At 36.1% G+C, this 15252-nt stretch overlaps 1 protein-coding gene across 3 annotated transcripts in view; it reads left to right on the top strand.

The window, feature by feature from the left end:
• The window catches only part of OXCT1 (3-oxoacid CoA-transferase 1), a 145924-nt gene that overhangs the window by 53110 nt on the left and 77562 nt on the right, over positions 1-15252 (top strand). For all 3 annotated transcript variants that reach the window (XM_023216456.3, XM_023216457.1, XM_023216455.1), the window contains exons 8-10: positions 8801-8908; positions 10553-10667; positions 13068-13162. In XM_023216456.3, the coding sequence (XP_023072224.1) occupies positions 8801-8908; positions 10553-10667; positions 13068-13162 (318 nt within the window). The remainder of the gene's footprint in view (positions 1-8800; positions 8909-10552; positions 10668-13067; positions 13163-15252) is intronic.

Raw genomic sequence — 15252 nt, 5'->3', positions numbered from 1 at the left:
AAACCTGAACCAAGTGGTGCCAGTAGTAAAACTGATTGTGCATCCCCTTACTTGTACTAAGAGAAGAGCCATATGATCATAATGCTAAAATCATAGTTGAAATGTGATAAACATGTTTGAATTTCTTTAGGACTTAAAGATCTAGTTTTGAAAATTGAACCACAGAGAGGAATAAATATTTTGTTTTAAAGTTTATTTTTCCATTTTATATCTACCTCATATAAATCAGGGAAAACAAACATGGCATCTTAATTTTCTTAATGAAATATGTAGGATTCTACTCTACTTACTGCTCTGTAGAAATGAAAACGTGGAGGACATTTAAAAAATGAAATGAATAAAGTAAAATTCTTCTAATGCACATGCTAAACAATTTTAAATTTAGGGACTGTTGAGTCATTCTCATGCTGAATTCAAATGAAATCTGCTAGATTTAGCAGCCATTAACTGTGTTCTGGAAATGCTAGGGTTTAACCCAATCCCATTTTGCATTTTATGTGTTAAGTGTTGTATTCCTGCATTATAAAGTGCTTCAGGGATGATTAACAGCCTCAAATTGAAGGAAATAGTCTTAGAGTAACATTTTAAAGTTGAATTGGCATTACTAATAGGCAGCCTTTCTGTAGCTGTAAAAACCCAACAGGAACTTTTTCTCTTCCTGTTTCTCTGTGACTCTCTTCACTAGAAAATGTTCCTCGTTTAACTCTATTAATTATGTCTCCCTGTTTTCCTTGGGGTATATGATAATGGTGTAATTTTTAAAAAACCATTACAGATAAGACTGGTGCTTTGAATGAACATGTTAGATGTATTTTAATTCCTTTGGTTAACTGTATTCATTTTAATTATTTCTCTGGATTTGCTATAGTCCTAATGAAGTTTCTTTTTTAAAAGAGATATGACAAATGAAATCTGGATATTTAGAATATTGCCTGAATGTTAGTAAGTCACACATAAAGAGAAGATTGGCATTTCTGGGCAAACAAAAAATGTTAGCAGCTGGGCATAGTGGTTCATGCCTGTAATCCCAGCTACTCAGGAGGCTGAGGCAGGAGAATCTCTTGAGCCCAGGAATTTGAGACAAGCCTGGGCAACATAATGAGATGTCATCTGAAAAAGTAAAATAAAAATAAAGTGTTAGTCTAATCAATGCTGGTATTTTGCTATTTTAGCTTGGTTTGAGAGTCAGTGGAAATGAAAATACTTGTCTTAAACTGCTTTTAATTTTTTTTTTTTTTTTTTTTTTTTGAGACGGAGTCTCGCTCTGTCGCCTGGGCTGGAGTGCAGTGGCCGGATCTCAGCTCACTGCAAGCTCCGCCTCCTGGGTTTACGCCATTCTCCTGCCTCAGCCTCCCGAGTAGCTGGGACTACAGGCATCAGCCACCTTGCCCGGCTAGCTTTTTGTGTTTTTTAGTAGAGACGGGGTTTCACCGTGTTAGCCAGGATGGTCTCGAACTCCTTTTAATTTTTTTAAACAATTCTTCCACATTACAAAAACTATTGGGATGGTATATGAAGTAACATTTCTACTTTTCTCAAATCAATATGGGTCAGAAGTTGTATAATATAAGGATTTAATATGTAAGCTATTAATTTTGCTGCTAGTCAGTTTTAACAAACTGAGTTATTTCAGATAAAGCTTTTCTCTAGAGTTCAGACTGCTTTATCCATTTTTCACATCCTGCATTTTAAAATGAGGCATTGTAGGGAGGAAGGACTGTTTCTGTTTTGTATTGAGGTACATTATGTTGAAAGTGCTATCACCAACTCTGAGACTGGACAGCAAACAGAGAAAGGAAGACTCTTGGTGTTTGGAAGTACTTCTGTCATGTAATAGTCTTTGTGCTGGTGGTTAGCTAAACCTTTCTATTTGCATTTCAAACAACTATTAGGCCAGGTATTTTAGGATATTAACTTTACTCCCTGCTGAAGTTCATTCAGTTAACACTTGCCCATTTTATTTCCCTAACCAGTAGAGATCATTTTCTGTCTTCATTGAATTAGCTATTCTTTCTGGCCTTGGATCAGTTTCCAGTTTGATAAATGTGCTGTTTAATTTTTACCTGTTTTTTTCCCAAAGATGTTTTAAAATAGCTTGTAAGACATAAATATACATGATAGCATCAATTAGGAACAGAGCTATAAGAATGAAAAGGAATGGTAGAACTGTACAGTGGTTCTAGGATTGGACTAAAAATTGATACTATAATGATAAACATGAGTGAGGCCTGGGATGCCAAATAAAAATCAAAGTATTTATATAGTTAATAGTACATATAAAAGAAAGCTGATGATCAGATGAAATACAACTATTCTTGCTACTACAACCAGACAATTTTATGTCAGGCACTATGTTTTAATGGTAAGAAATAGCTCACTTGATTGCAAGAAAGAAAAACTGACTCTTTATGACTGTGGTATAAAGGTAATTGGTTTGTTCTAGGGGCATACCGTTCTTGGGGCATTTAAAAGAGTGGTTCAACTCCCTGAATATGGTTGTCACTTCTTTTGGTAAATACTTGGAGGCATGAGCATCAGATTGTCTTCTCTCTTAGAGAAAGGGATGCACTCAAACCCTTGCCCCTTAACTATAATGCTGACTTCCTTATCTTCATTTAAAGCCTTGTAAATATGTTGACTGAACAGGATAGGACAAAGACATCAAATCGTTAGAGCAAGGATCTAGGCTAGAGCTAGGGGACGAGGGTGGACAGATGTCTGTGGAGTAATTCCATGGAATCTCACAAAGGATTTTATACCTAAAGAAACCTTTGTGTACCTGAAATGACCCATGAGATTCTTAAAGTAATACATGTACCCTCAAAAGTTAAAAACCACAACACTGAAGACTTCCCCCTAAGGCTTTGTCAAGCCACCATATACTTACAGTTCTTCAAGTATTTGTCTACCTACACCAGAGCATACACCTCTTCTGTTTTCTTCCTTGCCAAATCTAGTAGGTGCTTAGTTTGTATTTGTTGATTTTAAGAGAATGAGCTCAAGTCACATTTTCCTGCTATGTCTTTAAGACTCTCATGTGAAGGGCTGGGTCAGAGGCTCTGTGGAACTACACACTGTGCTTTTTTCCTGGCCTACTTATGTTCTAGCCTGATCACAAATTAATAAAGATCATATGACATGATTTAATCGGGGGGAAGACTTAGACTGCTGTCCAGTTGTTTTCTCTCTTTATGGCCATCTAGACCACATATATAATAATCCATTTTAGAATACTGTTGTAGATTGAGCCCTCCTTTTGAAAAGGAGTATATTTGTCTCTCAGTTGACACCTCTACCATTTTTCTCTTGACTGTAATTCTGTTATCGTATCTTCGGGCTCTTTAAGGGTCCTGGGATATAGATGTTATAGGTCTACAGCCTAGAATTGGTACAGAGAATCTGGATATCTCTTCTTGGAATTGAATTTCTTCATAATCATACTAGTTCTACTTACTTTTTTCCTGGTGAAGTCAGAAACAAAATGAAATTCAACTGCTCTGTTTTTTCCTGTCTTCTGCACAAGCAGTAGTGATTATCATTTTCAAATTCTCCAGCAGCAGCAGCAAAGACAAAATCACCCCAGGAGCCACCCTTTCCTCATCTTGAGCATTTTGAGGAGTCCTCATCTCATTCTGATTTTGTATCTTTTGATAGACCTCTTAAGGTTTCATAACTTCCATTTGTCCTAGGTCATATGTGTATCTTTTGTGGGAGCCCTGATAAAATATGAAGAAACACAAAGCTATCCATGTTGTTACACTCATTTCTTTATAACCATTCTCTTCCTTATCAATATAACCCATGTTCATATTGTCAGAATGGAAGTTTTGCAATCCTCATCTTTCATAAGCCCATTTGTCATTTTGAGTTTCTGACCTTTTGGTCCTGCTTCTCTTTTCTCAGAACTTACTGAAATCTTTTCTTCAAAGACCAGGATATATTTCTGTGTACGTTTAGGATTCACTTCCTGGTCTATTTCCAATTCCAATTTTACATTGTCATTTTTTTTCTCAATATTTCTGTCATTTCTACTTTAGCAAGCAATTTATTCTTACTGGTTAGAGGTCCTGAATCGTGGTTTCTCTCACTGTTTTATTCTGAAGGCAATACAGAAGTTACCAGAAGGCAATACAGAGTTCTCAGCAGACTGTGATGAATAGAAGATGTTCAAATAATTGGTGTCTCTTATTTGAGCCAATTTTTGTCACTTCTATTACAAATATGTCATCTCTGTCTTTGGGCATTATATAACTATCAGTGTGATATTCTTTCTCCCTTTAAACTCACTTTAAGTATTCCTTACCACGCTTCATGCCTAGGTCAGTGGCATCCCAGTTGTATGCATATTTTCTTGACAGAACATGCTTTTTTGTTATGTTTATTTTTCACTGGGCATTGTGGAATGTCTGTTGGCATGAGATCCCATCTACTCAATTTCAATAATGACTATGCAATCATATATACCACCATTTTAAAGGTTGCAAATTTGTCGGTAGCCTCTCAACTTTTCCATCTTTGTGCGTTTCCTTATAGACATCTAAGACCATATGTATCTGTCCTTGGCCCTTTTAGCTTTCATACCATTTTCTTCCATTTTTTTGTATTGATCCTATCATTCCTTAGCAGGAAGCCTAAGAATATATTCACTTTCTTGCTCCTTTGGATTTTTTCTCTTCAGTTGAATCTTTGAGAAAGATGCCTTACATGCTGACCTCCCCTTTCTCTACGTTGCCTCTTGTTTAAAAAATTATTTTTTTGATACATAATAGACCTGTATGTTTTCAGGGTACCTGTGATAATTTGATACATTTGTATAACATAAAGATCAAATCAGGGTAATTGGATATCCATTACAATATTTATCTATTCGTTATGCTAAGAACATTCAAATTATTCTCTTCTAGCTGCTTTGAGAGGTACAGTAGATTATTAACTTTAGTTATCCTATTGATCTATTGAACATGAGGTCTTATTCACATTTTCTCTTCATTTTACTCATTTTAACATCCAGAGCACCTCTGCATTTAACTTGTAACTTCTCTTATTGCTTATTGTCTCCCCCTTCTATTTTTCTAGTCTTCCACAGCTACTTTTTCTCCCCTCTCTTTTGGAGTTAATGTTTCTCATGATTCTAGATGTTATTGTTTGTTTTCTGATTTTTTCTTTTCTTTTTGGCAAAAGAAGCACGTTCCTCCTAAACTTTTTTGAAACTTAAAATGAGTCAGGAAGAAAGCCTGGAATGTGAGTCTTCTCCTTTCTCCCCCTCAACAGCCCTTACTTTGTATCATACACAGAGTTTTGCAGGTGTGCAGCATTTTTCACTTACACCATTTAGGGTTGGGCCCGTTTTTGTGTCTATAACAGATTGAGGTTGTCACTAAAATAAAATAAAAAATGAGGAAGTTATTGCCTTGTAGCTCTTCTTTTCCCTTACCTAGATATAAGTAATGTTTGCCAAGCAATCACAAACACATTGTCACCAAGGGATGAATTCTTATCCTTCTCTAAGCTTTAAATTAAGTTTTCAGAGTTATAAAGTAGGAAGAGTGCAGGGCAGAGAAAGCAACCTTTTAAAACAAAGTTCAAATCAATAACAACATTTCCTAGTCTCTACTTTTCTGTTAATGACTGAAGACGAGTACCAATTAGAGAAGCCTCAAATGTCTGGATTTCTGGTTGTAGCAAGTGGTGGGACATGAGATCTATTCATAGTGCCATGGAAAAGTCCAGGTTGTTCTTAGCTACCTTTCTTCCATATGGATCTTGCCTGAGGACACTTAGATTTGCCCATTGCTTTGCCCTGAGGCTTTTTCTTTGTCCTTTATTCTGTCTTACCCATTTCTGACTTCAGGAGGAAAACTCTGCAGTCTTTGGTAAGGGATCTGGGGGTCTTTTATTTTTATGTTTTTCCTAACCAGCTCATTTTAGTCATCATTTTCTCATCAGGTTTTCCAGTAATGCTCATGTTATCACCTGATCTCACTAGACTTTTTAATCCTTCCGTTGCTTCTTTCTTACTGTTCTCAAGATCACACAAAACTGGCACTAAAGTCAGTCCCTTCAATAGCTAGCATTAAGATAGTTCTGCCTCTTCATTTTTTTTTTTTTTTTTTAACTCTTTTCATAGATTGTCTGAAAACATGTTTTCTTATTTTGGTTTGTACTTCAAATATTTTCTTTCTTAGCTTTTAACTCCGCTAACCAACTCTGAGAAAGCTTTGATTTTTGTATAGATGTTTTCAATATTGTTGAGTGTTGTTATTTTGACAAATGCTGCACATGCATTTTCTACAGTCTGAAAGCCATTCATATTAGGATGACAAAACATGTAATTGTTTATGTTTAGCGAGATTCTTGCTTATCAGAGTTGTTTTACTAGGACATATTCATTCTGTTAGTTCTGAGAGTTATGATGTAATTGTCCTTGGTAATGAAGCTTTGTCTTGATTTGTTGTTTTCTGTTGAAACATTCTTTGATGGAACCAAAAGAAAAGAGTGACGGGTTTCCATCAGCATTTTCAGTTTAAGTGAGCAATACTGATTTTTTTTTTCTTCCTTTTTTATTATGTTCCTTGCCCCTGCTAGAGGGTGAGGCAGGAAGACCAAATAGGAAGCTGCTGTCTCAATTGTAGCAAGAGATTTGAGGGCCTGACCTTTTGGAGCAACATTAGGCGTGAAAAATAATTTGCATTATTATTTTCAAATATGCAGGCAAGAAGATTTTCCTTAGTTTAGCTCATAATGTTGTGACTGCTTTTAGGGTTTAGAAACTTCAGTTTTTCTTAGAATCTCTATTTTCTTTTTAACATGCCCTCTTTGGTACATGTCTAACTAATTGTGAGATTCATCACATGCTCCACTTATGATCTCCTAGTTTTAGAAACTTAGTGTTTATCGCATCTTTTGAAAAAATAACATTGTGAGTTTCCCTTTTGATTATAAAAGTAAAAGGAAAATAAAAACAACTTGTGCTGTTACCCAGAGATAACAATCCTTAGCATTTCCATGTGTTTCCTTTTATTTTCTGTAGGTATATAAATAATTGTCTATGCCAAAGTGCATTTCTATAAATTTTTATTTACTTATACAAAATCTTGATTTTATGAAACATGAAATTATGAGATGTCATTAAATATTATGAGTGCATAATGTTGATTAATCACATGGATACACCATGTTTATTTGACCATTTCCCTATTGTTGACCATTAAAGTTGTTTTCATTATTATAATAAATTTTGGGGTTAGTATATTCATGAATAATAAATCTTCATGTCTATCCTCAGGATACTGGATTAATGTACAAACACATTTTTAAAGTCACGAACTTCTTTGAAGGCTAAAACTGAATATGTAAAGATGTGAATGAGCCCTAATGGCTGAAAGTTCCAACCAGTTGAAGAGGTAGCAGCAGCGCTTAGCTGCTCTGCATTCCTCACCTCCACCTTGAATAGAAAATACTGGAACATAGAGAGTTTTCAAGGGGAGGACATAGAGTGCAGTGGCAAGGGGTCTTCGGCCCCACTTTCCCTGTCTCCTCACTCATCCCCAGGTGCCTCTCTACCCAGTAGTTCAGCTTGGATGCTGACATGTTTTCTGATCTTTCCTTGGAATTTTTGTTTGATTTTGGTCAAAATTTTTCTGTTTATCAAAGATGATAGCTTTAATCCACCATGTTCTTGCCTTTTTCAGCTATTTGTGTGCATTGCACGATGAGTAAAATGTCTTCTGTAAGCCCTGGTATTCTTGCACTGTGGGAAGAGCCTAGTGAAGGCATATAGTAGTAGAACAGCGTAAGAAGGGCTACTTAACCTCACAGATTTCCAGATTTCAGTGAATAGTTTAGGAAACAAAAATCAATACAACTGTCCTTGTATAAGTCAGTTCATGGAAGCAAACAATTATTTGCTTTAGATACTGTATCTGTTAAGCTGAGTACTCACAACTTAAAGGTATGTGTGTTTGTGTGCATGTGTGTCACCAGAAAGCTAATTCTTTGAACACAACAATGTCAAGTTTAGTTTTTCTTGATCCTTGTTATTTTGAACTGTTTTATGTTGATAGAAAAATTGTCTTTTAAATGAATTCTAAAATAACAGACTAATGTGGAGGCATTTCATGTTGCTATGATATGACCTTATTCTTGGTGAATGACTTTGATTCTAATTAAATTGAGTATTTCTAGTTATTAATTAATATTTCAGTTATGAGTTTCCATATTGGAATTAATTATCTGTTTCTAAGTAAATTATTTCAGCAATTGCAGTTGTATCACAATCCCAGGAAGGTAACAAGAATAATTTACGACTGTTACAAATAACATTCGTATCTTTATTTAAAAAGCTCTTCAATTGACCATGCAGATGTTATTACAGATTTTTGTCTTTGATATGATAAATTTCCCATTAATTTAGGAAAATCTGTGTTTAAGGAATGTGCTATCAAGTTTTGCATAGTTGAGCTGCAATTTGTGAAAGTTCAAGCAGCCATACTGACAAACCATTTAACAAATTTGTAACTGAGACTCTTTTAAGCAAAGGCTAACTTCTGGAGCTCTATGGTCTGTATTTTCTGTTCAGAAACATGCACTTGAATTTATTCTCTTTTGTGGGTCCAGGAGGTGTATAGACATTACTCATATGTGCACATATACATACATAGATAAATGTTCATATTCTGTCATATATATTTACATCATGTATCCAGCCTAAGTTGTATGTGAAGATGTATATACTTTTAAAAAAATTAAAAATATTCACTTTAAGCTTCACTAACTTTGAAAGAAATTTCTGTTTGTCTAGGTTGAAGAAATTGTGGATATTGGAGCATTTGCTCCAGAAGACATCCATATTCCTCAGATTTATGTACATCGCCTTATAAAGGGAGAAAAATATGAGAAAAGAATTGAGGTAATTGACTTAGCTGCTTTGTCAGTATTCACGGATCCAGTTACAGAGATAATGCATCCTTGAAGCCATTCCGGATGTTGGGGAACTGGAGCTGAGGAGAAAGTCTGGTTTTGTATCTTAGTAAGAGCTTCTCATGTGTCTTACCGCACTGGGGATATGATGGTCTATGCCTCTGTGCAGCCTGACAGTGCCTTGTCATCACAAGATATGTATCACCACGTCATGAGATTCTCTAGGCTGTGTCTACCAGGCTTCTATTGTCCTAATTTATGATGTATAGTTTTTCTGGCTGTCTTAGAGGGGATGTAAGAATACTCATGTCTTTGGTTGTTTTACCCCTGCTGAAGTCTTATCTTAATGTTTGATTGTTCAAAATTGTCTATCTTGAAGGTGCTTTGCACTTTTCTAGAGCGTAGAATGTCATTCTAATTAGCTTCAAGCTGTGGGTAGCTGGTGAGTATGAGATTGTGGCAAGGAATGTAGGTACCAGGAGCGTTGAAGGTATTCTAAGGCCAGTGTGTTTGTCCTGTTTCATTGCTGTAAAGGAATACCTGAGACTGGGTAATTTATAAAGAAGTTTATTTGGCTCACACTTCTGTGGGCTATACATGAAGTATGGCACCAGCATCTGCTTCTGGTCAGGACCTCAGGAAACTTTTACTCAGAGCAGAAGGAAAAGGGGAAGCAGGCATGTCACATGGCGAGAGAGAGAGAAGGTGCCAGGTTCCTTTAGACAACCAACTGATGTGTAAACTAACAGAGGGAGAACTCCTGCATTTCCAAGGGGATGGCACTAAGCCAATTCATAAGGGGTCTGCATCCATGATTCAACACTTCCCGCTAGGCTGCACCTCCAACATTGGAAAGTACATTTCAACCTGAGATTTGGAGGGGATACATATCTAAATCGTCAGCCAGTGAGAACAGAGAACGGCCACCTTGCCAGAATTACTGTCATGATTCAGAAGTGTCTAGGGATCAGCAACAGAATAGATATATAGTAGGGTGCCAGAGATACCTACCTTATAGATATCAAACAAGAAGACATTTTATAATACAAAACCAGTGTCAGGGGCCTAGGAAGAAAGGATGCGACTTTTGCAAACATGAGCCTGTTTGTGTCAAAGAGACTTAATAAAGGAAATAGTTTCCTGGCTGGTTTCTGTATATTTCTGTGATTGCTGTGATGCATTTGTGGTAAAAGTAGTCTAGAGTTTGCAGGTGGAAACAGGCAATTGGCAGCAGCAACACCTGGTAAACACATTCTGACAGCCCTGAAAAACACATCCCAAAGTCTATTACTCTTTCTTTCTTCTGGCCAGTCCTTGTGCACCAGAAGATAATTTAGTTGGAAGAGTAACAGAAGTAGCAGTGTGATGATAGTAACAGATTATTTGCTTCAAACAGACTGAAGAGCATATCTTCCTCTTTAAACAAATCTGACCACTTTCATTTAGTTCCTGAAGAATTATTTCTACCATCAAATATCACCCATAGTATTTTTTAAATCTCTGGTATATTGCAGATTTGTCTCATAATAATGGGAGTGAGCTCATCTTTTTTTCCAGTAAAATTTATTTCAGCAGTGATAAAATATAAAGGATACTTTCAACCATGAATAATTTATTTCTGTTTAATTTAAAGCGTTTATCAATCCGGAAAGAGGGAGATGAGGAAGCCAAATCTGCTAAACCTGGAGATGACGTAAGGGAACGAATCATCAAGAGGGCCGCTCTTGAGTTTGAGGATGGCATGTATGGTATCCTTTATCCTTCTGAGCCTGGGCAAAGACATAGCCTTTGCTTTTCCCATATTGATCAGGCAATTAGACCTCTTGCATAGTGTGTCATCTCTAGTCTACGGTAACTTTTAAGGTAATTAATCAATGCTTTTTTTTTTTTTTTTTTACAAAATGTGGCATATAACCCAAAGATGTCAAGATATATAACAGATATCTCTTTGCCTTCTTGAAACAAAATGGCAATCAATAATTTGCTTAGCTATTTTCTAATACGCAATAGATTTCAGTACAAGTTGCATTTAATGGGAGATTATTGGGAAAAGAGATTACCCAAGATGAGTGTTTTCAAATCTCAGAATTCTTAGTAATAACCAGTGCTATTTACTTGCTCTCTATCCTGACATTTGCATACTCATTGAAAGATCCAACTTCTTAACAGCCCTCTTATTCTCTTAACAAAGATCCTGTGAGTACCCTTTTATATCTGATATTTTGTAAGGGTATTCAACAAATGATTCAAATTCTGCTTTAGATACTTTGTCAAGAAAAGGAGGTAGAGTAGACATAATTAATATTTGGATTTTGAATGCATTTAACAAGTCTGTTCACCATTTTGCTAGTTTTCACTACAGCAGACATTGAATTATATAATACAAATAACACATATAAATACACATAGCGTATGATAAAATGAATTTTTGTTGAATGGTGGATACAGTAAAGCCATACTTAAAGACCTAGGACCGAAAGAATGAGAGACATGACAAATGTCTCCATTCTCTGAGCTTCCCTAGTCCATGAATGTCAGTCTTCCAGACTGTGATCTTGACTGGAAGAACTTTTCTTTTTCTCCTTTCTTTTTACCTCTACCTCATTTTTATTCATTTTTCAGTTTACACCTTGTGTTGTGGTGCAAACCCTCATAAGGGAAAAGAATAGCATGTTGCTGCTCTTCCAGCTCTTGTATCAGCAAGGTGTGGAGTCAACCAAGTTGAATTAGTAGGTGAAAGATGGTCACTGGACTTTCTTCTCAACCCGTCTTACCCTGACTTACCATTGATGTTTAAACACTGACTATAATACTGATTTTAGGTGTTCTTTATTCAGTTATTGTATTGCCTGTGAAAAATATTTGCAAGTCAGTTTATGTAAATGGTCTTTCCGTATCTCCTACTTTTCAACCCAAAATACATAGACTTTTTTCCTCCCTGGTGTTTGACTTTAAAATATTAAAGAACTGAGAGAATGCTAGAATATGATGAAAGAGTTGAGGTACCAGGCTTGTAATTTGGGTTGCTCTGTCCTAAAAATACCCGCTCATAATGGAATTAATATCCCAATGTGTTCTGTGCATTATTGAGAAATAAATCACAAATAACACTGTACTAGACTGTGATAGAACATTAGAGGTAAATCAAGTAGCTATAATCATAGCTTCATAGATTTACTGTATCCACAAGAAGTGACCTGGGTCATTGAGTTGTACTGCTGTCCTTTGTAGTGTGTAATATGGCACCATATATAAACCTCCTCTGGCCTTGATTCATGAAGATTTCACTGTTAGAATCTCATCAGAGTGCCATCATTCTTTGTACTAGTTCTGGTGAGGTATTTGGTGTGCATTGGTAGTGAACAGTAGTGGGCAGTAGTTCCGGGCAGTGTATCTTTGATCTGATCAGCCTGCCTGTGTTGATAGGCAGGATTGAACCTACATCATTGAGTAGTAATCATCGTCACTCCTGTTTTGATCATTTAAGGAAGAAGATGCAACAACCTCAGTTAACTCTTTGATGCCTTAACAGCAGCTACTTTGTATATGGGCTCAATTGTATTTGCTGAAATTTAATTTCTTCCCCACTTTTCTTTTTATGTCACAGAACATTCAGTTACCAATGAATGTTACCATAGAGACCCAAAGGATCTGATATACTTTTAGGCAGAAATTTTGGTATTGTCAGAAAACTTTTTTAAAATTTAAAAATGGTAACTCCGTTTATCAATAAAGATGATAAAAAATGATCTTTTGGCAGGAGTTTTGAATAGTGAAAATAATTCTTTGAAAGTCAAGCCGTGTTTAATAATCAGTCATAATACATCAACCCAAATTTGTAGAGCACATTAATGAAAATGTGCTTATATTTTTGTTAAAATGTAACAAATGGCTAGCTTCTGAGGCCACTACTTTGATATTGGTGACAAAGCATATTAATGTTATTGAAAAAGATGTGACTAATTGGAGACTTTTTTTGAAAAATTACAAAATAATGCCCAGAGGGTGATTGGAGAATATATTCATTTATTACATTCAGAGTAAGCCACCTTTAAATAAAGTTTCCATTCAGATCTATATATGTAGAAGATTTATGGTATAACTTCTCTACTTTTTATATGCTGGACCTTAACATCTTTTTTTTCTAGCTAATTTGGGCATAGGAATCCCTCTCCTGGCCAGCAACTTTATCAGCCCAAATATGACTGTTCATCTTCAAAGTGAAAATGGAGTCCTGGGTTTGGTAAGATGAAAATTTGTTTTTTAAAATCCAATCTTAATGAAGAATGAGATATTTCATGTTGTGAAATATTTTATTAAATTTTTTTTTATTCCAATAGCTTTTGGGGTACAAGTGATTTTTGGTTACATGGATAAATTGTATGATGCTGAAACCGGAGATTTTAGTGCATCCATCACACACAGTGAAATCTGAGTTGTTACTTAAAGTGCCCAACCTTATTTTTCTTTTTATCATAATAAAATATTTAATTTTTCCCTTAAAATGTGAGCAAGATAGTATTGTATTTTATGTAGTAGATGGTACGTTCCTGACTCTGGGCTTTCTGACTGCATCTCCCATGTGGAACCTGATTCAGAGAGACCTCAGGATTTCCTGTGTAAACTCTTTCTCATCCTTCTGTTGTTGGACAAGATAATGAAGGTTCTCAATAGTTCTATGTTAAATAAAATTAAGCCTCAGAGTGAGAAATTGAAGAGGAAGGTTTCTACTTTAGGACAGGGACATTGTTTGAGTTGATTGCCTCAAAAAACTGTAGAAGTTCTCCTCTCGTTCTCCTTTCGAGGCCCTATTGTCCAAAAGGTTAAATTTTTTTCTTCCTTAAGATTAAGCATCCAGATGAGCTCAGTTTTCTTAGTTAGGCCATATTTTTTCATTATTATAATAAAATCATATATTTTTTGCTTCCTGTATGACATTTTAATTTAATTAACAATGGCAGGGATTTGGTTTGTCTATTCATAATCTTTTATTTCTCAGTAGATCATAATTATTAATGCAATAGAAATTATGCATATGGAAACATTCATAATTCAAAATATAAATAATGATCATGGGCATATAGTTGATACTCATTGAGGCAATAATCGTGCCATTTTCAAAGACACAAAAATGATATATGTTTGGATAAAAGCAGATTCATGTGGAAGTCAAAGACTTGCTTTTTTTTGTTTGTTTGTTTTTTGAGGCTTAATCTCTCTGTGTCGCCCAGGCTGGAGTGCAGTGGCGCGATCTTGGCTCACTGCAACCTCCTCCTCCTGGGTTCAGGCCATTCTCCTGCCTCAGCCTCCCAAGTAGCTGGGACTACAGGTGCCCGCCACCACGCCTGGCTAATTTTTTTTGTATTTTTAATAGAGACGGGGTTTCACCATGTTAGCCAGGATGGTCTTAATCTCCTGACCTCGTGATCCACCCCCCTTGACCTCCCAAAGTGCTGCAATTACAGGCATGAGCCACTGTGCCTGGCCAAAGATTTGCGTTTTTAAGGTGCCTTAGAGATTATCTAGAGTGATCAAATTCCTAGTTTTGAAGAAAAGGGAAATAAATTTGTGGATTATCCGTGGCCAGTGTTTAAAGGAAAATTTACATCGTTCTGAACGTTAGTTGCCACTTCAGTTTACAGGATAAATTTGTGGTCTCTCTTTAGAAAGTATGTAAAAATTTCACAGCCAATATTTCTTCATTTTTTTTTTTTTTTGAGACGGAGTCTTGCTCTGTCGCCCAGGCTGGAGTGCAGTGGCTGGATCTCAGCTCACTGCAAGCTCTGCCTCCCGGGTTTATGCTATTCTCCTGCCTCAGCCTCCCGAGTAGCTCGGATTACAGGCGCCTGCCACCTCGCCCGGCTAGTTTTTTGTATTTTTTAGTAGAGACGGGGTTTCCCCATGTTAGCCAGGATGGTCTCGATCTCCTGACCTCATGATCCGCCCGTCTCGGCCTCCCAAAGTGCTGAGATTACAGGCTTGAGCCACCGCGCCTGGCCTATTTCTTCATTTTTGGCTCCATCTTATATCTTGTGCCTTTTTATTTTTTTATAATTTCCTCCCTTTTCATCGAATATATGTGATATTCTTTAACTACTTGCCGTATTTAAATAGAGTTATGTTATAAAAACATGGAAAATTTTAAAAACTTTACTGAGAGTAGCTGTGCAAAAGGAACATAAGGACATAAGTATATCAAAACTTAGATGTAGTGAGGAGTAAGATTAGAAACCCAAATTCAGGCCTACAGTTTACAAATCAGAAAGCTAAAAGTTTGTCTCTCCAGGTCCTTCTAGCCAAATAATGTGATGTAGTTTGTATTCATTAATCCTC

This window comes from Piliocolobus tephrosceles, chromosome 4 (genome assembly GCF_002776525.5).
Source record: "Piliocolobus tephrosceles isolate RC106 chromosome 4, ASM277652v3, whole genome shotgun sequence".
NCBI classification, from domain to species: domain Eukaryota; kingdom Metazoa; phylum Chordata; class Mammalia; order Primates; family Cercopithecidae; genus Piliocolobus; species Piliocolobus tephrosceles.
Note: the sequence above shows the minus strand (reverse complement) of the source record. Positions and strands in the feature narration are given on the sequence as shown.